The sequence below is a fragment of the Sciurus carolinensis genome, chromosome 14, assembly GCF_902686445.1.
Source record: "Sciurus carolinensis chromosome 14, mSciCar1.2, whole genome shotgun sequence".
NCBI classification, from domain to species: Eukaryota; Metazoa; Chordata; class Mammalia; order Rodentia; family Sciuridae; genus Sciurus; species Sciurus carolinensis.
This window is the reverse complement of record NC_062226.1, coordinates 73,940,406-73,965,814: the sequence shown is the minus strand read 5'-3', so window position 1 is coordinate 73,965,814 and position 25,409 is coordinate 73,940,406. Positions and strand designations below refer to the sequence as shown.

The window sequence follows — 25,409 nt, the reverse complement described above, 5'->3', positions numbered from 1 at the left end:
AAACACAAGATCTAGATGAATTTTCTGGGGCTCTCTATCAAATATTTAAGGAAGAAATTATGCCAATTTCTACATCTTCCAGAAGATAGAAGCAGAAGAAATCTTTCTACCTCATTCTATGAAGTCAGCATTACCCCAAACTCAAACCAGACAAAGGTATTACAAGAATCATAAAAAAAAGAAAAACAAGAAAAAACTCCTAGAACTAAAAGACAGTAATAGTCAATTGCTTTTTTATACATCAACAAATACAACTTGAGAATAAAACATGCTAATATTTAAATTAGCATCCCCTGAAAAAGTGCTATACTTATGTATAAATCTAGCAAAATATGTACAAGATCTGTATGAGTAAAGCTACAAAACTCTTGTGAAAGATATCAAGGAACTAAATAAATGGAGAGAACTTAGAAGATCATAGATTGGAAAATCAATAGTGTCAAGATAAGAATTCCATTCAAATTGATTTATAGATTGAATGAAATCTCAAACAAAATTCCAACAAGTTATATTGTGGGTATTGAGAAACTTACTCTAAAGTTTATATGGAGAGGAAAATGCCTCAGAATAGTTAATTCCATATTGAAGGACAGGAACAAAATTGGATGTCTGACACAACCCAAGTTAAAGACTTAGTACAAAGCTACGAAACTGTGGTATTAGAAAAAAAAAAAAAAAAAAAAAAAAAAAAACTAACAGGTAAATGGAACAGAATAGCAAATCAAGTAATGGAGTGACATTAAGAAGTGCATTCTATTTGTACAACAAATTAGAACAAATAAAAAAAAAATTTTTTTAAACTTTAAAAATGTCAGTAATTTTACAAAAGAATAGGCACACTATAATAGAACAAAAATAGTCTTTTAAATAAATAGCGCCAGTAAAACTGGACACACAAACACACACACACACACACACACACATGCATACACAAATTTATAGACAGCTGTTAGAGCTAAAAATGAACCATAAACCTAAATGTAAAAATGCAAAACTACAAGACTCCCAAAAGATAATGTAAAGGAAAACGTAGATGACCTTGGGTGTGGCAGTGTCTTTTTTCACACAATGCCAAAGTCATGGCCCGTAAAATAAGTAACTGGTAATCTGGATTGCATTAGAACTAAAACCTTCCACTCTGTGAAAGTGATACTAAGAGCATGAAAAGGCCCGCCACAGACAGGGGCAAAATATCTGCCAAGTATGCATCTGGCATGTAGGATTATTGTCCAAAATATACAAGGAATTCTTACAACTCAATAATAAGACAACAAACAAATCACCAAAAAATGAACAAAAGCCTGGGTGCATTGACCCATGCCAGCAATTCCAGTGGCTCAGGAGGCTGAGGCAGGAGGATTTCAAGTTTGAGAACACCCTGGGCAACTTAGCAAAACCCTGCCTCAAAGTAAAACACACAGAGCTGGGGCTATGGCTCAGTGGTTAAGCACCCTTAGTTCAATCCCTGATCCAAAAATAAAATAAAAGAACAAAAGACTGAACAGACACTTCACCAAAACAAATACACAGATGAAATTAAGTCTAAGAAACTTTTTCAACATTTTATGTCATCAGGGAATTACAAATTATCAACAATGAAATGACACTACACATCTGTTACAATGGACGTAATCCAAAACACTGACAAGGATATAGAGCAAAAGAAACTCTCACCTATTGCTTGTGGAAATGCAAAACAGTAGAGACACTTTGGAAGGTATTTTGGCATTTTCTTATAAAACTAAATATATTTTTTACCAAATGATCCTGCAACCATATTCTTTGGTATTTATTCAAGTGAATTGAGAACTTGTCCACACAAAAACTTCTACATGGATGTGTTTGGCAGCTCTATTCATAACTGCCAACATTTGCAAACCATGGAAACATCCCTCAGCAGGTAAAAAGATAAATTTGGTGCATCCAGAGAAATGAAATATTATCAGTGCTAAAAATAAGTGCTATCAATCATGAAAAGACATGGAAAGTTTAAATACATATCACTCAGTGAAAGAAGCTAATCTGAAAAGGTTACATATTATATCACTCTAAAGATATGACTTCGGGAAAAGGCAAAATTATGGAGACAGTAAAAGGACAGTAGAGATTTCCAGGGGATTAGGGGTAGAAAGAAGAATAGTCAAAGCACAAAGAAGATATATATACACATATACACACACAGATATTTATATATATGTATATATATACATATATACATACACATATACATATATATACATATACATATATACATGTGTGTATGTGTATGTATTGACCCCAGGAATGCTTTACCACTGAACTACATCCCTAGCCCTTTTAAAATTTTTTATTTTGAAATAGGGTCTCACTAAGTTACTTAGGGACTCCCTAAGTTGTTGAAGCTGGCGTCAAACTTGGGATCCTCCTACCCCAGCCTCCAGAGTTGCTGGGATTATAGGTGTGCACCACCACACCAGGCTACTCAGAGAATTTTTAAGACAGTGAAAGTGTTCCGTGTGATACTTCAAAGGTGGACACATTTCATTGTACATTCATCTAAACCCATGTAGTGTTCAATGCCAAGAGTGAATCCTACTGTAAACTACCGACCATGGGTGCTAATGATGTGTCGATTATAACAAAAGCGTTACTGTTGCACAAGATGTTGCAGGTTGGAGAGTCCTGCATGTGGAGAGGAAGAGAGCACATGGGAACTCTCTGTACTTCTCATTCAATTTTGCCACCAATATAAAACTGCTCTAAAAAAATTCATTTATTTTTAAAAACCTTGTTTTTATATATTTTTTATACTTCAATGACTAGTTTCAGTGTGTAAAATTGAGACACACCGTATGTTAAAATAATAAAAATTACTACTGTTCTAAAACTATGTAGCTCCAACAGTGTGATATGTATGAGGTCTTAATTTTAGCCATTTCTGAAATTCATTATACATTTTAAATTATGAAGCAATTATGTCCAAACATCTGCTAGGCCTAAAATTCAAGAAGGAGCAAAACAGCGGTCCCTATTTCAATCAGAGCAAAGGTCACATAAATGAAGGATTGGGATAAAGTGTGATGGGATGACCTCAAGAAAGGTACATAAAAACATTCACCTCATTTTCACCTTCCCATTTTTTCAGTTCCCTTTAGTATAATCAAATAAAATAATGTGTTTAAGTGGTTTGACATTCTTGTATGTCTTAGTCACCAAATGATATGAATTTAAATGTTATTGCTGATACCATGTTTCATTTTTAAAAGGTAGCTTATAAAAATGGCATAAATTAAATAAATTATCAGCTCATTCCTAAATATTATTATTTTAAAATGGAGAATAACATGCTTAATTATATGTATGTATCATATTTAATAATATATTTAAAGAATTAGCTATACATCATATTTACTATATTATACATAATAATACACTACATTTAATAGCATAATTATAATTGCCTACATTTTATGCTGAAAACCTCTTTTGAAAATGCTGTGTGGAATTTCCTCCTCTGTCCTCACTCTTATTTCTCACTTTCCTCAGAGTGATAGTATCAAAGCAAGCGAGGAATTAAAATAATTTAAAAAAATAGAAACAACAACAATAACAAAAAAGGGAAGAAGAGAAAGTGAGAAGCACAACATTAACAAATGCATATTTAACTGAGTCTGGGAGATCAAGGCCGTCGGCACTTTGTAAATACTCTTTGGAGACACAGTGCTCAAAGGTTGTGTTTGCTGTTGTGCTTGGCGTTTGCTTTGCCTGTGATCTAAGACACCAGATGACCAGTAATCTCACTTGCCCTTTCTTTTCCTACTCTCTGAGGGCTCTGCATACACCTCCTTCCCCCCACCCTCACAACCTTGCCTGCCCTTGGCCATGGCCCAGCTCTCTTGCTCCTGGAAAGATGTCTGGGGTGGTTAGGATTCCGCAGGTCACACCTTGGCCTGTCAGGACCTGGCGCCTCCTGTGCCCAGCATTATCCCATCGCTTCATTTCACCTCCAAAGAGCCCAGCGACAAGTCTGCCTTGTTAGACTCAAATCTCAGTGAGCCCAAGGCAGCCAGCAGTTTCCCGTTTGGTTTCCTGTCATATCTCCTTATGTTTTGGCAGTCTGCAATATCCACAGTTCTTATTAACCTCAGCAAGAGCCAGGCCACGGAGAGCGAGTGCTAGGATAGGCGACCTGACTCCAGGGCTTTTACACTTAGTCTGCACAAGGTCAGTATTTACAAACTGCAGATGGTTTGGCCTCAAATTCATGATCAATTTTTAAAGTTTTAGTTTAAATTGAATCCTCAATAGTTTACTGAAGCTATGCAAGATGAGGGGACTTGTGCATGCACTTCAGTTTAAAAGGTTTAATTCAACTTTATCATACATTACCAGCTTTGGACTTCACAACATCTCTGAAAGAGAGAAGAATAAATATTTCTTCCATTTTGCTGCTATCTATTCAATTATTATTCATTCAATCATTTAACAAACTTTTTTGAGAATCGTGTTAGTTGGCTTTTTGTCACTGTGACCAAAATACCCAACCAGAACAACTCAAATGAAAGATTTATTTTGGCTTCAATTCAGAGGATTCAGTCCATCATCAGCTGGTTCCATTCCTGTGGGCCTGAGATGAGGCAGAACATCAGGATAAAGAGCGTAGCAGAGCAAAGCTGCTCTGCTCACGGCAACTCAGAAGCAAAAGGAAAGAGGATGGGGCCAGAGAGAGAAGATAAACCCTTCCAGTACATTCCCTCAGTGATGTACTTCCTCTGACTTGGTTCCACCTCACAATAACCTGAGTATCAATGGATTAATCATTTAGGCAATGACTAATTATAGCTCAAAAGCCCCGTGTTGGAACCTTGCTGCACTGGGGACCATGCTTTCAACACATGAACTTGTGGGAGACATTCCAAATCCAGACCATATCAAGCACTTCCTCCATCTAGCCCTGCTTTTGGAATGGAACTAAAGACAACATATTGAACTACGTTCTTATTAGAGAAGCAGAGAATTGGGCAAATCCTACACATTGTAAGTGCAATGACAGATAAGCAAAGAGCAGCAGAGTGATCCAATTAGACAGCATGAGAGGGTACTAGTGAGGGCTGAGTACCCAGAGGAGGCAGAGCCTGAGCTGAAACCTGGAGAAGTAAGACATTGCCAGGAAAACAGGACACAAAAGACCCTGACATTCTGCCTCTCTTTACTACTTCTAGAAACCCTGTGAGATTCTTATTCATCTCATTGCCTCTTTTCAGATGTTTCAATCCAGGTTTAATGCAGTTATAGGACACAGGCAGGCAATTATCAAGTAACTGGCAGAAATGGGACAAGGCACTTAGCCTATCTGATTCCTGTTTAGTGCTGTTTCCAGGAAGCGACATTATTTCCTCAGGAGGAACGGGTGCCATGTTGAGGAAGGCATTGAGAGTAGAGAAGAACCAAATGATACATATAGATAGCGTCAACCTGATGGACCATCAGATAACAAACAAAAGTTTAAGAATTTTCCCTGAAGTACACCAATTTTCTAAATCCAGAGTACAAAATAGATGGATGACATTTTCCATTTTTATTTCAAAATAGGCTTATTATGTGGTGAATGTTTAATAATGTCTGTGAAGCACAGGCTACCACTTAAATTTTGCTAAATAAAAATAGTGCTCAATTATAGTAAAACTCAATACTAGAACTTGTCTTTTACCTTCTTTTTTTTTTTTTGGTGCGTGTGTGCAAAAATTTGCTCTTACCCAACCAAAGAGAATGTCTTAAATAATTTTATTGAATAATGAGAGGACGTGAAACAAGTAAAAGAACATAAATGTATTTCTCCTGTAATTTTTCCTAGAACAACAGGAAGACCTTTACAAAAAAGCATCACTTAGAAAAATTACTCAATGGAAAACCACAAGACTGAGAACGCCAACTCCATGGAGACGGGCTGTGCGGCTCTGGACGTTCCACTCTACCAGGGTAGGCACTTGGGTTCTATTATAGGTGAACAGTCACTGTGTTCCGGTTAATGATTCAGTGAATAAGTTAAATGGCATACCAGAAATAATCTGAAACATAAAATACTCCACATAAAAAAGGTAATGTTTAAATTTACAACAAATTAAGTATCTTGCATGTATTAATACATAATATTTTATTAGCAGATAATTGAGTGCAAGAGTCCATACGGACATCTCAGAAAAACCTCAAGTCTCCATGAGGGCAAATTATAGCAACTCCTGTTATGTCATCTGTAATTTATTTTAAATACTTTAGTAAAGACAGTGTAATGTGTGGGTGGATGAATTAACTGGGTTTTACATGCTGGAGTGGGTTTATTTTTTGAGATATGCTAATGAGGAATCCACTACCCAAGGGTAGTTGGAGCATTTGAAAAGTGCTAATCAGTATTCTATAACTCAAAAGTTATAATTCTGAGTGTAATAACTAAATAACTATAACTTTTTTTTTTCCTTTTTCTTTTTTTTTGGTACCAGGGACTAAACCCAGTGTGTTTTTCATGCTGAGCCAAATCCCTACATTCCTTTTTATTTTTTATTTTGAGACAGGGTCTCACTAAGTTGGAGAGACTGGTCTTGAATTTGGCGATCCTCCTGCCTCAGCCTCCAGAGTAGTTGGGATTACAGGCGTGTGCCAGAAGGCAGGCCTGTAAATCCCAATGGCTTCTAATACCATTCCCCATCTGCAGTGAAGAGACATTTGAAATACCTTTTCCCATTGTAAAGGTGATATGAGAATGTGAGGACCCATGCCTTCCATCCTTCAAAACTGAGCCCTGCCTCTAGGACTGAGTTCTTGCCCATGGCCCATAGCATAATAGAGGACTTACCTAATTATAACTAGAAGATTAGCTCATTCTCCTTCAAAACTATTGTCACGCAGACCCCAGAGCAGTTTTTATGCAAGGTACTGGTCAGTGTCCAATGAATGGAGAGCTGGTAGTTTACCTAGTTTAAAGAACAGGAATTTGAATGTTGTGCATCCTTGGGGAGAAATCTGTGTGTGCTGGATTGGAACTTGCTTTCACATAATGCCCGATGTGATGTGTGAAAGAGGGAATCCGGAACACGTGACCACCTCTAAGTGGGGAGAGAAGGAGGGAAGGGTAGAGATAGAAATCAACTCCAAGAGCCTAATAATTGTGACTGGACCAATGGCCTTAACCATTTCACCATTCATTTCTCTTTTTAGCATTATTTGGAAAAGCAATTCATATTTCCCTTGTGAAATGTGCCAGGCAACCATTATAAACTGTGTATGTTGAGGAGATTATTACTTCTTGTGCCATAGCATGAGCTCCTATTCCAAAGACTTCAAAGAATCATTTCTTGAAAGCATTGCTTCCTGTGAAGAGCTAATGGGATTCCATCGTTTTTAATAACAAGGATAATGCAGCCTGCTTTATCTCCCTTTTCACTCTGGCTTTCTGAAAACCCCAAGTTATTTGATGTTCAACTTTATGTCCTCTGGGCTGATACAAACAGCTTTCATTTTAGTTTTCTTCCTTTATGTTTTAATTTTTGAATTTTAGTCAAATTGCCCTATTTTTATTATAATGAATTTTTATTTTATTTGCTACCTTGAATCCTTTATCCACCAAATGGATTGCAAATACAAACATTTATATATTTATAACTGAATTTATCATATAACATGGTTTCTAAATAGTAAGAGAATTTGGCAACATTAAAGGTGTCCTCTTCTCCACAAGCTTAATTTCATAGTAAATAATTGAGGATTCAAGAAGTTTGTGAACATAAGAAGCAGCAGTATAAAAACTAAGGGCTCATTGTAACAAACTTCAATGCTTAGTAAATTGTGGGAAAATGGAAAGTGTGAACCTTTTAATATCAAAAGATGGTTTGTTCAAACAATAAAATTAGAAATAAGTTCTTATAATACATTTTTATATAATATATTTAATATTATGTTATAATGGTCTTTCTAATTTTTCTGCATTTTAACAAAAGCTTATCAAGCACAGGTTTTTTAAATAATCTTCCTAGTCCTAATACCCGCACCTATCCCATCTCCAAGCTAATAATAAATGCAGAATCAAGTGCAACAAAGGGTTTAATGCTATTGTGAAGCTTGGGTTACTTTCCTTTAGGTATTGAAATTCTTCCTTGTAGAAAATAAGGACCGTTCATTCAAATGGGTTGAAGCCATTGATTGGCTATTGCTACTTTCAACATCTATGAAGCAGAGGCCCAATCTGTCCCTTTTAACATTTATTTCTTTTGTCCTCAACATCTTTGAGGCTTAAACTTGGGATTAATTTCTTAATCTTCATATTGTAGTACTTACCATCTCTCTCATTAGTCTAATTTGAGTTAATTAGAATCTATAGTTACTTCTCAGACTGTGTTATAAAAGAACAATTGAAGAGAGAGGCACAGACACAATTATGCCATTTTATTGTCTGGAGGAGACAGAAAGCCAGTGGGGCTTCCCTTATTAGGTTAACATCTACCTGACTTCAAAATGTTTCACTGATACAAATAGCAATGGGAGCCATTGGGAGTTCCAAACTCCATCCCTTTTTCCCCTTATATCCACCATACAATCTGATTAATCCGAAGGTGATGGAAGAAAAGAAATGTTCTATGTGTCAAAATGACAAAGTCCATTACATGATTTACAAAATGAGTCGTGTGGGTGATAGTTGTGGGTGAGCTCATGTTTTCATTCCTAAACTGAATTCCGTTTTTGTCATGTTTTATTAAAATCTCCCTTCAAATCAATGTGAATGAAGTACGTGCCTGAATAATCTCTTTGGACAACCACAATGATTTGATAAATGTGAGAATGAAATAAATATAAAACCTCTGTGGCTCCATTACATCCAAAATGTTGACAGTCTGGCAGTGTAGTGGGGTTTAATGCCCCAGAGGAAGCTTTGCTTTTGATGAAAGATTTGCAAAGACTTTTTTTTAAAAAAGATAAGCCATTGCATTTTTAAAAATTGATGTAGTTTAAGCCTGCTTTGAATTTCAATGCACAAATACACAATTCATAAAAATATCAAAAGAAACATAATATGCATTAAAATTAAACATAATTGCCATTTACTGTATTTAAGTGAAAATCCCATCTAATGGTTAAAATTAGTAACTATTAAGTAGATAATAAATATAAATGAGTCATTGACGTTTAGCAAATAGGCGTTTTTGTTCCCCCAACACTTAGATACCAGCAATATTCATTGTGTAGGAAGAAAGATCTTGAAACTCACTCCTTAAGAAAATTCTAATTGAAAATCACTGGGAGCCATTAGAACATGAATAAATGTAAAACAAATGAAAAACAGATTTTAAGGTACCAAGATCAGGTGGTGGGAAACAAAATAAATGTCAGCTACTTAAGAAATCTACATTGAATAAGAAACTACTAATACTCTTCCAAAAGGGATATTAAGGACTTATCTGAGAGATATTCTCCTCAGAGTCCACTAGATTCATGAAAGCACTAGCTAAGTTGTTTTTCTTTATCTTTAAATAAAATATAGCATGAAAGCATTGCATGTCATTAATCAAAAATAGGTTTTAATTGATTGTGGTGCAAATTTGCTTCTCAAAGTGGGTGGTATTTTCAGGAAAATTTTCAAGGTAGAACTTTTTCATAGGTTCATTTAGATAAGTTATACAGAATAATTTGAATAAATATATTATACTTTGCGGGACCCTATATATTCATCTCTTTTAAAATATAAATTAAATAATAAAACATGATAAACATTTTTAATTATAAATGAAAATTCAATGAGGTATATGTTTGGGTCTGTCCTTAGCCTACTATATTTATTTTCTGATGCAATGTTTATGTCTAGGGGATGGCCTAACAAGTTATGAGTTTTAATTTTGTTTACAAGAGTAAATACATCCTATATGAATTCAAAGGGAAAATTCACTCTAGGTTTCTTGACTGTAAAATAAGAATAATACCTGCTCCACTTATCTCCTAGTATTACTCTGAGAACATTGATAAAGTATATGTGAAAGTTGGGAGAAAAATGGAACCTTTGTAGATAATAAATATAAATGAGTCATTGATGTTTAGCAAAGAGGCGTTTTTGTTCCCCCTACACTTAGGTACCAACAATATTCATTGCGTAGGAAGAAAGATCTTGAAACTCACTCCTTAAGAAAATTCTAATTGAAAATCACTGGGAGATGTAAGGTGATACCAGAATTCTCACTGCATATTACTTGGAAAGATTAACACATTCTGTCTTGATATAAGAACAGAAAACAATGTTCTGAGAATGTTATTTTAGTATTGGATGTGTAATATTTCATGTTGTTGGAAATACGCATAGTTAGCTAGATCATGTTATGTCTTTGTATCTAGTAGAAAAAGCAGCCCCTTCCAGAAAAATGCAGGCCTTTGCCAGGATGGGGAATTGGTGAGTAGAGCAAGCTGGGTCTTTTAGTCAGGAACCCTTGTGTAAAGGACAGCCTTTACAAATGCATACTGCAGGCCTGAGAAGAAGATCTTTGAATGTTACAAGCTCAGGTTTTCACTAAAAAATACTACTCTAATGTGGGCTCAGAACACTTTGCTAAGAATTGAAATAGTCTCAAAAGCAAGAAGGAAAGTTTGCCTTGTGTGTTTAATTTGCTGACTAGGTAAAACCTTGATTTGGGGTTGATTTTAATGAATATGCTCACAAAATATATAAAATGATATTTGGTCACAGATTTTATAAACTGTAAATATTGGTGAGTTTTATTTGTCATTTACAATGAAGTAATAATTCAGGGTTTTTCATAAAAATATGGTGTAATTGATGTAATTTTATATATGCTTGTAGTCATTTAAAAATTAAAACAGGTGACTTTGTAATTTTTAGTAACATTTTATTTAACACCACATAAGGCAAAATATTAACCCAATATATAAACAATATAGAAAACTAATATAATCTCTCTCCTTTTTTCTATTTTTTAATAACTAAATCTTCAAAGTCCAGTGTGTATTTTATACTTAAAGCAAATCTCAATCTAAAGGCTAACTTATTATCAGAAATATTTCATCAGTATTTGGATTCATAAAATTTACAGTTGAGGAAATTGTACCAAGCATATTTAACATTTTTTAAAGTAAAATTAAAGATCAGCTCTGCAGTCACTGTTCCTACACACTCAGTAGTCACCAGTCATCTTAGGCTACAGTGTTGAATATCATGATTAGATTAGGTAGCCATCATAATCATTTCAAATATGTATTTATTAATCAAAAGATATGCTTTTGGATTTTTAAAAGGCATTGCATTTGAAAATACAACAAACATTTAAAATATATTCAGATAAAGAAGTTAGTCATCAAATATAAAAAGTAATATTTTGACAAAATGTCTAGGTTTTATAGATTTTATAGAGTAATGGATGTCTACATTGTTTCATATTAGTTTCTGCTATTAGCTTTTTAACTTTGTCATCTTTGTGTCATAAAATGACTCATATCTGTAATACTTGCATTTATAATTTTCTGTTTAGAATACAAATAACTCAAATGTCGCCTCATTTAAAACATGTCTTATGCCCTTTTAATTTTACTGAATTTTATTATGCTTTTACTTTCAAGGAAAGAAAGGGAAAAGTCAGTTGATTTCTGTGTTCATAAGAGTAGCTTTTTGATGTATAGAAAGGATTTGGAGAAGACAAGTTGGGTATTTTATATGTATGTGTGTGTATACATATTTTTTAAAGTTACAACTTAGAAAATGAAATCATGAACACAATTCTGAATATTCACACTCTACCACTCATTTTCCTAGTCCCTTGAACAATAGAAAATTTGCAGAGTTATAGCGACCATCTAAAAAAAAAAATCAATGTTTAGTATAAGTTATACTGCACTATTTTTTCTAGTTTTATATCCTTCCTGTATGTTCTGCAGAATGTTCACCCTTTAGAGAAAGTTTTATCATTTTTATGGGGAAAAAGCTGAGAGATTTTTTCTATTATATTATTTTATACTACCTTGTCGCCATTGAGAAACAAGCAAAATTGAATATAACCTTCCCTTCTCCAGGTAAACCGATAAATTGCATCAGTCTCTTGTTGTAATGTGCTTGGACTTAATTGATCTTAAAGTCCCTACTAATTCCACATGTAAAAATATATGTTAAATCTAAGCACCTAATAAGAATTTCAGAAATTAAATATTTTCATTATTTATGATTTTTGTTCATTGAAATTGCCTACCTTATTTTTTTTCTAAAAACGTCTTCAAGCTACTTCCATGTGTTTGGCATCTTAATGAAATGAAAAAAGACAATTTTTGTAAAATTATTTTCCTTAAAAATTACATGATTTTAAAAGTATGTAGTGAAAAGAGTCAGACTACAAACCTTTGTTGTCTGACTATTTCATGTGAATTTCCCTACCCAAGACTAGTCAGTGAAAAAATGTCCGAAGGACTGGAAACCAACTAATACTTAAAATTGAAGGTCTTTGTTTACTGAATTGCTTCATTTGCAAAATCTGTTCTGCTGCACAGATAACTTTGTGTCTGGACTGGGGGTGAACTTAAAAGACTTCATGAGTAAATGGCATAAGCCAGTTCTAGGTTCACAAATTGTTCTCCCTTCCATTGAAAATTACACAGAGCGCTCCTGCATTTTCCTTCAGAAAAAGCAGATGCCTTGTTATGTTGCTATTTATGATGTCCTGTGAATAGGGAGGCATTGTAATATCTACACCAGCAATGTAATTCATGCCACTATAAATATGCTGAACTGTCTGGTGACTCCATGATGAGGCAGTGAATTTCAGTGACAAAGGATTGTTCTATGCAGAGAATGATGTGCAAATAAGAAAAGCATGTAGCCTCCTTGCTTTGGAAGAAAATAGCTCTTACAAGACAAATCCCATCGCAGGAAGTCTGTTAAAATACACCTGACAGTTTTTATACTGGTATTTTATTGTGTATAATGCTGCTGGTAATCAGTAATACATCAGTTAAGGCATAGAAAAAACATTGTTTCACATATTTTTACTTAATGACAACAGTTACAGTGGAATTTGCTGTACGGAATATAAAAAGGGAGTTTCCTCTAGATACTCCTTATAAGTTTATGAGCTAACTAATCTTTTTCATGTTTTAGTATACCTACTGGAAAAATATGTTTTTCATAAAAGTATAATGCCAGATTTAGCCACATGTATGTGACTATTTATTTATATGGATCATAAAGAACACATAAATACATGCTTAAATTCAAGCATCTGTTTAAAGCACAATAATTCTTTGCCTTTTTTATTTAAAAAAATATATATCCAAACTTGTTATTCTCTGAACATAAAGCTGCAGGAGTTGTCACTTTGTATGTAAGGAAGACCCTTCATGTTCCCACAGGCAGCAAAAATGTAAGTCAGCTTTGCTCTTTTGCATGTATGTATCATTTTGTATTTTTGAACTGTAAGGACAGAGAAGAAGAACTAAAGAATGTGTTGGAATTTGTTTCCATATTCTTCACTCTTCCCTAGACTACTCTGGGCTTTTTGCCTAGGTAGCAATTCATTTCCTACCTCCTTTGTGCTGAAATAAACTGAGAATGTTGGGAACTGTGTCCAAATGGGTATGCCTTCCTCCCTCCTTGCCTGATTAGATTCCCATAAAAGCGCATTACTCCTACAGAGCTGTCCAAGACCATAACACCTTCTGCTGTGCTCAGATCCATCATGGACCCTCTGCCTCCCTCTTCAGTTAAAAGGAACAGATTGGGAGATGCATATATTGCTCCATTTCTCAAAGTATGTCCCATAACAGAAGCATGAGCAATTTCAGAACGTTTTAGAAAATCAAAATTCTCGGGCTGTACTTTAACCTGCCAAATGAGAAGCCCCAGAGGGTGAAAAGCAGAAATTTGTATTGTAAAAAGTGTACCAGGTGATTAAGTTTGAGAACTATTGTATAGTGAAAGGCAGTGCAGAATGGCCCCCAAGGGACAGGAGTCAGAGGTAGAACTAACCTAGAAGGCATGTGCCAGTTCTCGACTGAGATCCCACTGCCCGTGACCCTACATTTGTGTGAACATCAGATTCCTCTTATATGTGTACTTCTTAAGACTTGTTTGGGTAATACTTTAAACAGAATTTCTCCAGGACTTTACTTAAATTGGATAAATCAGTAACGGCATGAATGTTCAGATTTTAATAATGCAAAAAATGAGAACATAATAAATGATGAATAATTTTTGGTTAAATGTTTCTTCACTTCGAAGATCATCTTGGAGATAAGGACTTTGATTATACTCAGAAGTCTCCACTTCAAGAAGCAAGCTCTTACAAATGAGCACATCTGAATATCTAAAAGTGCCAATAAAATCTTCGTGGGTAGTTTCAGTGCTTCTGTTGGAGAAATAACATTCTCTTGAAGGAGGACTTTGATGCAGTGAACCACACTTTCCTTCATCTTGGTTATCAACATGTGCATCTAAAGAACACTGTGAAATGGTATTTCAGTTCTCTTGGCACTGTCTGGCGATCTAATGCATTAGCACTCTGTTCTCTATTAGCTCATAAATTTGTGCACACAAGAATGAGCTACGGACACCATTATGATTGCTTTATCGTTTGCAGCCAAGATTTACTCTGTGTCCCTTGACTCATGAATAACTTGTCTCAATTGGCTTCTGGTAATTTCTATGTATTTTAATTTGACACATTTTTTAAAGTTATCATGGTGGCCTGTCTCTTCTTCCTTAAAATATTTCAAAACAAAAAAATTGAGCCATCTTTCCTCTGGAAGTTAGTATTTCACACATGATCACAGTAGGATACTTTGGCAAAAATATGAAGTGTTCAAAGGGGGTTGGTGCTGAAACCATTTTATGCAATAGATAAATTCTAAATACCCTGTATGAGAATGCACTTCTAAAGTCACAAGTTGTTGAAAGAAGACAAGTTGTCACGAGCGATTATACTTAACAGGTTTTATTTCCCTATCTATTAGGCATCCCCTCCCCCCTGTCTCTAGGGAGATTTTGTGTCAAGTACAATGAAATTATCATCACTTGAGGGCTGGCACTGCCAGACATAATCCAGGTAAAACACATTTGTGTGATGCAGCCAAGTATATGACTTAGTGTGCTCATGATGGGATTCCTTTTGGTCTGAAAATTGATAGGCACAGCCAGAGGGATTATGTAAGTAGTCAAGGGAATGAAATGCAAGGCAGAGAGTGTAACTCTATCCTAGTCTGGGGAGCAAGAGACAGCATGTACCTGGCACCACACTGGACTGAAGGGAGGTGCCTAAAAATGGAATCACAGTTACTTTTTATAGTCCAGCTCCTCACAAGGATTTACTCTACACAATATATTAAACAATCTCTTCACACTTCCAATGCTACTGCCAGAGTGTTTCTAAATCGTTCCATATTTTGCTGCTCAGAGCTCTCTTGGAACACTCTTTAGGCTTCTAAATTATGGTGATTAACCATTTAGTGTATTCTTGCCTTCATAACAAATTTTTAATAGGAATCTAGTACACAAAGATTTGTTGTGTCACCCCCTAGGACCATGATATATATTATTCATATATTTAGCAATTTGTTTACTACACTGACTCTCAGCTTCTATGGATACAATGCTACCAAGACACAATTCTGTAATGCTAAGTGGCTATGACAGATTCACAGACACCATAATATGGTGAGTTCCATGCCTGGAAATCATCAGATGTATTAGATGTTGTAAGAGCTTGAAGGAAGCACGCTGACCCCGGATTTAAACAGTTTTGGGGAGGTTCCCTAGAATAAGGTAACATTGTGATTGAGACTGAAAGCAGTAATCAACCAAGTGAAGAAAGCAAAAAACAAACAAACAAGAAAATAAAAACAGGTTAAGTAAATAAATAAATGAAGAGGAAAAAAGGAAGAACATAAATAAAGATCTCTACAGATGGAGAAAACAGTACATTCAAATCTACATAACCAAGACAGAGAATTCTGTTCAGGAAATTAGAGTAACATGATGAAGCTCAGCATCTGTGGGCAGAGAGGTGAGGCTGAGAGGTAGAGAAGGCCTACAGCACAAAGCAGTTTTGATACAGCATGCTAAAGAGCTTGGATTTTAGCATCCAGAGAACAATAAAGGAGTCACTGCAATCTTTAGCATTTGCAGTGAGGTGACTAAAAATCACTGTTGTGTCAGAAGGATTTGTCTGAATTTTTGGAGAGAAGATTGAAAGGATGAAGACTGGAAGGATATTTGGTGATCTATTATAGCATTTTCTTATCCTCATAAATAATTCTAAAGCACAGTGCCTGAAATATTATAGGTGCTCAATAAATAACCGATAAAGCACTATTGAAAGTAATTTCCTCTTGCACTATATTGTCTAGAGTGAGTGCAGGAAAACAATACACTCCTAACAAATTTCTGAATATCTCTTTAGACTTCTGTAAAAGCTAAAAAGCATTCATTGCTTCAGAAACTCAGTCACATCACAGATAACTTGTCATCAAGCATTCACATAGAGCAGGGAAGGGAGTCTTTTAAAAATAACTTTTACCTTAACTCTGAACTTCAGCATCAAACTAATTTGACCTCAGTCATTATACAAAGGCAAAGCACTTTGGACACAGCCTTTCTCAATGTTATATAGGAGAAAGGTTTCCACCGCAAAGCAATTATTCCTTGTTATCATCTATTACGACATTTATGTAATCAGTTTTCCTCCCAGCCTCTCTCAAAATGCAGTGTCATTGATGTGGTACTTGATTGCCAAAACATTGGTCAATAGATTTACTGCCTACATGCCAAAAGGGAAAGATCAAGAGGCTGCATGAATCTCGACTCTGAAACAAAGATTGCTGCAGGAAAGCTGAAAGTATCTTAGCCCCAGTTGCTTTCAACAAGGCAAGCAGATAATTAGCAATTTTATCTGTAAACTGGTGTGGGGATGGGAATCAGTTTGCCATTCATATTTCATTTAATACAGAAAATTTTAGTCAACTATTCTTTAAACATTTTAGGGCAAAATAATTCATGTTTTTAAGATAGAAAAAATCATGTTAATGTTTAATTTGCCCCTTTCTGGGTATATACTTTGAGTGGAATGATTTTATTCTAATGCAGTTTGATTATATTCTAATAAGCAGTTTGAGAATGCAAAGTGCACATGGAATCATGCATTCAAAGGCTTGGAAGCCAAGCCCATTGAACTTAAAGCACTGTTGCATGATTGGGAACACAGAGGTCTTAAGAATTCAAGACCTTCCCTTAGCTAACCCTGCATTGTTGACTTTTGGAGGATGGACCTGTGACCCTAACCTTTGACTCATATCAGGATTCTATCCACTTGACCTAGTATCTTCATTTTATATTAGGATTTTCCACACTGGAAACATTAATAGATTATGATGTGTCAACATATGCACATCAATAGAATAATGAAAAAAATCATGATTATCTCAATAGATCCAGAAAATTCAATTTATAAAATTCAACATCCTTTTATGGTAAAATCCCTCAAAAAATTAGAATTAATTTATCTCAACAAAATAAAGGCTACATATGGCAAACCCATAGCCCATGTCAGACTGAAAGCTGAAGTGGTTTCCTCTAAGGTAGGAACAAGAAAAGGATATCTACTACTACCACTCTTATTCCATACAGAACTGAAATCTTGGCCAAAGTGATAAGACAAGAGAAAAAAAAAAATGAAAAGTATCCAAATAGGAAAGGTCAAATTCTTACCATTTGGAGATGACATGTTTTTATATACAGAAAAACCTAGACTTAACCAAAAAAAAAAAAAATTACAACTGAAAAACAAATGTAGTAAGATTACAAAATAAATAATTAGCATATGAAAATAAGTATCACTTTTATACACAAATAACAGAATTGCTGAAAAATAAATCAATAAAGCAATCATGTGTAATAGTTACAAAAAATAAAATTAAATTAGTTGAGAATTAATTTACATCTAAATTAGTTGAGAATTAACTTACATCTTGATCAACTATTAGAGTCACTGGCCTCTATGGAGAATATCTTAGTTTATCATCCCCTCTTTGCTTCCCACTGCCAATATTTAGCTAAAATTTCACAAATGCATGTGAATTTTATATGTAAATTTGTGTTCTTTTGTAGGTACATAAGCTCAAAGAGGATTTTTTTGAGGATAATTCATAATTGTTGCCTATCTTGATATAATCATTAAGACATTATTGTTTAATTAGTTGGTTTTTTTTTGTTTTGTTTTGTTTTTGTTTTGTGGTGCTGGGATTAAACTCAGGGCCTTGTGCTTGCAAGGCAAGCACTCTACCAACTGAGCTATCTCCCCAGCCCAATTAGTTGGTATTCTTAAGACATATTAACCAAAGTTTTCTATTAAGCCATTATGCCATTTTCTTACCCACAGAAGATTACCTAAATTAGGGATGACTTTTTGTTTCTTCTCAAAGATTTTTTTTTTTTTTTTTTTTTTTTTTTTTTTTTTTTTTTTTTTAGGATATGCTGAATTGGTTCACAGTAAGCACGGGTAATAGTTTATGTTTCACAGATTCCTAAATCATAGAGCAAAATGTAGATCTTCTAGCATCACAGAGGAGCCTAGAAATTCCATAATATCACCATGAAGTGGGTAGGGATAAATAATTGAAAAGGCCTTGTGATTCTGCATCTGAGACTCAGTTACTAAGAAATCACAGTATTGGTGAGAATTCTCTTCATTGAGTGCTCTCTGTAAGACTGGTGGACCCGATGGGTCATTATCTAATCATGGCTATGACTGCTGGTTTTGAAAGAATTCCTGGGCAGAGCTCCCTGCTGATAATAGAACCCTGGCATTATTGTTCCTTTGAATGGGTCATACTGTTTCTTTTTCAGAAACCTAGGATTTCTATCCTCCTGACAGTTATTTTGCAGAGCTAATTACTTTGAGCAACTTTCATTATTTAGAGCAAATACTTATTGAGCTATTTATGGCATTACTTATTGAATTATTTGCATTACATTATTTACAGCAAATACTTATTGAAATGACATGATATTTATCATGCCATATTTAACACAGTGTGTATGTGTAAGATCATGTATTACCATATAAACATAATCAAAGAACATTTTCTGAAATAATATCTACCCTTACTACATGCAATACATAGTTACATATTATATTCTGCTGGCTTCTGTCTTTTAAAATGTTGATCTAAATTGTTATCACTACATTTTGGTTGGACAGTTGATTTGGATTTTTCCACTGAAAAAATGATGTGTTAAGCCATATTAAACTAGTTTTTAAAAATCTCTTAAAAATATGTCTTTTTAAGAATTTGGGCGTTTGCCCTATAAATAACAGAAAGTGGCCAAAAGGCTTAAAGCAAAGAAGCAGAGTGATCCTTCTGAAAGTTTAGAAGATTATCCTGCCTGACCCAAGGAATGTGGCTTAGGGGTCTGCTGGAGTGTCACCCACCTGCTCAGGAGCCTGGTGCCTCACTGGGCAGCAGCAGGGACCAGCCTCCACTTGTCATGTCCAGAAGGCACCTGGATAGTGAGAGCTTGAAGATACTGTGATCTCCACCTTGGCAAAGATAGGAAACAAGGAAGTAAAGCGAGAAGATCATGAAATCAGTCTTATTTGGGGAACTGGGGCTTAGAAACTTGGAAATCGAAACGACTCATATGCCAACCACGTGCACTTTGTGATCTACATGGTTCTGGAATTTTAGTCACCGACTTTTTCATTCATCCAAGTTGCATAAAGTCATTACTATGTTCAAGACTATGGTAAGTGTCAGGGATTTAGAGATGGAGGGCTAACTTCTGGTCCTGAAGGAGAGTCACACATTTTTCCCTGAAAGAAAACAGATCATATTTGCCCCCCAAACACACATCATGTGTTTTCTGTATTTCACACTTGCTCCTCCTATGTGAAATTCTCTGAAAGCATAGCCTGGTTTATTTGTACTGAGAGGGACTTCTAAGGTCAGGAAAAAAAGGACCCTCCTCCACCACCAGCACTAGGAGAAACAAGAGAAAAAAATCAGTTACTTGATTGAAACTGGACTTCTCTGTGGAAAATGCTTCCAGTGATAAACCTTTTAAGGTTCAGGATTTTGTTTTAAGGACTTGTCATTCCCTTAATTCTTTATTATAATATTTTCACATGTCTTTTCAAATCACCTTGGGCTATTAAGAGAATCAGTTTTCATGAAGAAGCCAAAGATGAATAAAAGACACTCCGTTATTTGTAAATACACATACCCTTTCATGTATTTAAGCTACCAGAGAGTCATACTGGCAACAGCTGAAACACGTTTATAAAATACTAAGGGACAGAAGATACAGATCTGAGCAGTAGCATAGAACAGGAGTAGGGTTGGTTATTCAAAGCACACTTTCCCCCAAACCCCAGCATACACAATGAACCCCTCTGTGAGTAGCAGGCTTCGGTAGAAGATCAAAGAACTAACACTTGAGATGCTATCAAGAAATCTAGTCATTAAAGAGCCAAAAATGTAGATCGGAATCTTCCTCCAGATTAAGTCAGGATATGAAGCAAAGGAAAATAGGCAAAAATATCTTTCTAGTGAAGAAAAAAGAAACAAAGAAAAAGAAACCAGTCATTTGCAGTTCAAAGTGGCCCCCTGAAATGTGGGGTACCAAAATATGGTATCTCTTTAGATACCAGTAGACTGATGACTCCCACCATCACCATCAAATTTCTAATTATTTGTTCCAAGTTTCTGAAAATTATAAAACCACTATAGAAAATTTAAGTTGCTAAGTAAGAAACGAGGAATTTTGGAAAATTATCCAATAATCAGGCAGACTAGTTTCAATAGGAAGCCATTAAGAAGTTTCTACTTACTCCAGATAATTGGTATTTGGTATTGTTTTACAGGTGGTTTGTAATCGTAATGAATATTGTGTTATTATTGCTTTAACTTGTAAAATGAAACATTTAAAATCAGATGATTCCCAATGCACTTCCCAGCTGTCATCTTTCTACCTTAAAGCCTTCTGAAAGGATAGTCACTCCTTTAGAAAACATTGACATATGAAAAGAAAGCTTCTCAGGCAGTGGAGAATACTTCTGAACTATGACGTTTCTGGTAAGTGGCATCACTAGGAGGGTCTTGAGGAGTTCTGAATGCTGTCACCATGCTGACGGCCAATTTAAGATGTTCCATAAAAGCCACAGTGGTCACATGCTTCCACATCACATCTATTGGTGGAGGTCATATTTTTAATCTGAGGTAGTGCACTTTTCTCTGAGTTTAACCCACGATTACGGTTCGATCTTTATTTTCTTGCACAGTGAGTCAGCATTATTTGATGCCAATAAAGACTATAAATGAATTTCCACACCTGCAATTATATACCCCATAAAAATATAATCTGCAGTTTTATCATTTCCCATGACATTCTGATGACCTTATGCCTCTTTGTAACTCAAAGGGCCTTTATGTACAAACTTGTGTAACAGGGCATACACCTTGTGTACACACCTGAAGTCTTGTTTGTCTGTGGTTGCTGTGGTGGTATCCACAAGAGCATTTTTTACAGTAGGTGTTGCTGTTTGCACCAACACTTCAATCCCTGCTGAACTTGTCAATACCAAAATCCAGCAAATGCAGCGACATGTGACTGCTTTCTGTATAGGCACAATGCCACCCAGCATTGTGTGACTCCTGTGTCCTGGTCTAAAGGCAATCACCATGTTAGCAAACCCTCGGGGAGCACCTTGTCCTGAGGAAAAAGTCAAAGTAAAATGTGTCTGAATCTGCCCGGTAGTAATACTTCAAGTCCTGTGAAAATTCTTGTACTCTGTTCACTAATAGCCATTTTGTAGATATTCATGAGAGGGGAACATCACTGAAGATATTAGAATGTTATTTCAAATATTATTTCAAGAACATATAATATCCTACTTTATCTATAATGTGTGAGTCTTAAAGCAACTGATCACATATAAGTAAGTGGAAATCTAGACTCCTCCTGGGTAGCAGCCAATGAGTCCAAGTCCCAGAAGGAAATACTTGTAATACACTGCATTATTCAAGTTTCTAATCTCTTGGATTGTTATATAATGTTTCGCTCCACTATTTGAAAATGCTTCCAAACCACAGAAGGTCTTCAGCATTGCAAATAAATGACTATGCCAATGTTTCTGCCACCCTATCAAGAGTCACACTGTTAGATGAATACACATTGCATTAGTTTTTTTTTTTTTTTTTTTTTTTTGAGGAACTAGATTCATTTGGTTGGAAGCATCATAATTTCAATAACCATTTAAGACAAAAATCTGGAATCTTATTTCATTTATGTATTCAGTCAGCCAACCTGTGTTCAGGCATCAGCTAGGAGAAATACAAGGCATAGGGGAGAGAGTCAGAGGACTGGGAAATTATTCCTGTCTTCCGGCTGCTCAAAGTCCAGGATAGGAAACAGACATTAATCACAATTGTAAAATAGCATGATTAAGATTATAAACAAAAATTCTAGGCCAGTGCTGAAAAAAGCAGAGATAAGGAAGGAGAAACAGAACCTGGACCGCATAATTTGAACTCCTGAATTCAGCTGTGCCTGAAGCCTAACCTCTTCTTGTTTTATTTTCTTTGGTTAAAATAGTTTGAGGGCTGGGGTTGTGGCTCAGTGGTAGAGTGTTTGCCTGGCATGAGTGAGGCACTGGGTTCGATCCTCGGCACCACATATAAAAGAATAAATAAAATAAAGGTATCATGTCCATCTACCATTAAAAAAATATTTTATAAATAGTTTGAGCCGAGTCTGTGTTTGTAGTTGAAAACATTCTCACTGACACAGAGAATAAAATTCAGATAAGAATGGAAGCAGAGAGCTGAAGCAAGAGGAATTACAAGGCTGTAGATGGGAAGAGAGAACACACCCCAAATGAGCCAGGCTTCTTAGAGGTGTGAGTCAGGGGGAGAGGGAGGGAGAAGAGTCATAACCGCTTTCTGTAAAGTGCTCTCCACTGGTAACATCTAGACAAGTGAAAGAGGCACATTCTTAAGTGAAATGAGACAATGGAGACATGGGACAGTTCTCTGTGGAGTTCAGTCCAAACAACCTTTATAGTCTGCGGCACCCTGTTGGGAAACCAAGATGAAGGAGCAGAGACCAACTGTGTGTGCATCTCCTCCTGGATTCCCAGAGTCCGTTCCAAGCTCAGTGTGAGCAGCCGGCAGAGTGCTGGGCTCCTGCATAGAAAGACTGGGCAGGGCAGAGGATAAGGGCCCGCTGAGCTCAGTGACCGGCCTGGGGGTGAGTGCGTGTGCTCGGCTTCCCTGCCCCCACCACTGTGAATGAGACAGAAGCTTGAACCCTCATCTTTGCTGCCCGTCCTTGCAGATAACTCCAGGCAGGGCAGTGATTCATCCTCCAACCCCAGAGGCATAGGTGATAGTGGTTTCCGGAGGCCAGGCCACGTCTGTGCCACCACCGGGCTGCAGAAGGACTCCACTGCCCTATTCAGATGCTCGGGACCAACCAGGCTGATTTGTCTCTGAGGATGGAATAGGGAAAAAATGGGCTAGGCCGGCTCCAGACAGATAGTAGTAGTCCTCCGCACTGGTATAAGTCTGCAAGCCGTGAAGAGCTGGTTCCATCTACGTGTGGACCCTGAGACATCAGCGTGGAGAGAGGAAGCGTGAGGCCCACGGTAAAGAGACACGCAGGACCTAGGCTCAAGGTCCTGTGGTCAGCTTCACAGGCCGTCCAATGAGTCTAAGCTAAAACTAAGCTGAAGTATCATTTCATCACGGATAACTCGGAGCTGGCAAATGAGAGATTAGAGTGAAACATTGTTTAGGAATTATGACACTTACTTTATGGTACTTTAAAAAAAATCACAAAATAGCCTTACCCTTAACCAGTATTCACTTTTCCTGGGATAATATCTTAAGGATATTATTTAGTGGAAGAAAAAGTTATGTGCATGAAATGTTCACTACAAGTATTCCTTGTAACGTCTAATATATTGAGGAAAAGTCTGCTCAATGGCAACAGGCAAACAGAACAAAACACTGCAAAAATGTGCATAGATATGCACTAAAACCAGTGTGGAACTATGAAAGTAGTTGTGGCAACTTTTGAAAGAAAGAAGAAATATCCAAAAAAGTTTTAGTATTATGTGGTCTAAATGCATGCCTTTGGTCAAAGACTATAAGTTGAATCAAATAAGAAAACAGAAAGTAATGCATGTATTGAATGGTTTATGACTGAGAATGAAAAAGGAACATTATTAATGACTAGTGTTTAAATGACAGAAAGACAAGCTCAATTCTAGGTAAATAAAAAAGAAACCTAAAAATGAAAGATAAAATTCATTTTTTTAAAGAAAATTACCTAGGATTAAGTTTTGCTGACCTCAGGACAAGGAATAACTCCTTTAAAAATACAATAAAAACATTTCCCACAAAAGAAAAGTGATAAAACTGATCTTATACAAATAAAGAACTTCTGTTCATTAAGGCACCATAGGAAGTTCAAGTCACAAATTAGGAAGAGTTATTTGTAACACATAAAACTGACAAAGTATTATATGCAAGTTATACAAAGATTTGAAAAGTTAGCAAAAGGCACAAATATATACTTTACAAATTAAGAAATATAAATAACCATTAAGGAAGTGATAAAATTCTCAGACTCATGAATAACCAAGCAATTTTAAATTAAAGTCACACAGATGTGTTTCATAACAGGGTTGCCATGTACAACTCCATGGGTTGTACACTGCTCAATTCTAAGGAGCACCATTCATATGCATATAATAAAAATGACAACATCCACAAATCAATAAACGTAATCCATCATGTCAATAGACTTAAGAATCATATGGTTATTTCAATTGACACAGAAAAAGTGTTTGACAAAATACAACACCCCTTCATGCTCAAAACACTAGAAAAAATAGGGATAGTAGGAACATACCTAAACATGTAAAGGCTATTTATGCTAAGCCCATGGCCAACATCATTCTTAATGGAGAAAAACTGAAACCATTCCCTCTAAAAACTGGAACAAGACAGGGATGTCCTCTTTCACCACTTCTATTCAACATTGTCCTCAAAACTCTAGCCAGAGCAATTAGACAGACTAAAGAAATTAAAGGGATATGAATAGCAAAAGAGGAACTTAAGCTGTCACTATTTGCGGATGACATGATTCTATATTTAGAGGATCCAAAAAACTCCTCCAGAAAACTTCTAGACCTCATCAATGAATTCAACAAAATAGTAGGCTATAAAATCAATACGCATAAATCTGAAGCATTTTTATATGCAAGCTATGAAACAGCTGAAAGGGAAACGAGGACAACAACTCCATTAGCAATAGCCTCAAAAAAAATAAAATACTTGGGAATCAATCTAACCAAAGAGGTAAAAGATCTCTACAATGAAAACTACAAAACATTGAAGAAAGA

The 25,409-nt window shown here is 35.7% G+C and overlaps 1 protein-coding gene and 1 long non-coding RNA gene across 3 annotated transcripts in view; one reads left to right on the top strand and one right to left on the bottom strand.

Moving 5' to 3' along the window:
• Aldh1a1 (aldehyde dehydrogenase 1 family member A1) overlaps positions 1–25,409 on the top strand; it is a 145,834-nt gene that overhangs the window by 50,296 nt on the left and 70,129 nt on the right. For both annotated transcript variants that reach the window (XM_047525289.1, XM_047525288.1), the window contains one exon: positions 5,834–5,958. In XM_047525289.1, the coding sequence (XP_047381245.1) occupies positions 5,834–5,958 (125 nt within the window). The remainder of the gene's footprint in view (positions 1–5,833; positions 5,959–25,409) is intronic.
• On the bottom strand, positions 5,851–19,535 carry LOC124964682 (uncharacterized). The gene is made up of 3 exons (XR_007105015.1): positions 19,434–19,535; positions 6,830–6,947; positions 5,851–6,047 (listed from the first exon to the last, which is right to left on the bottom strand). It is a non-coding gene; the product is annotated as an uncharacterized LOC124964682 (long non-coding RNA).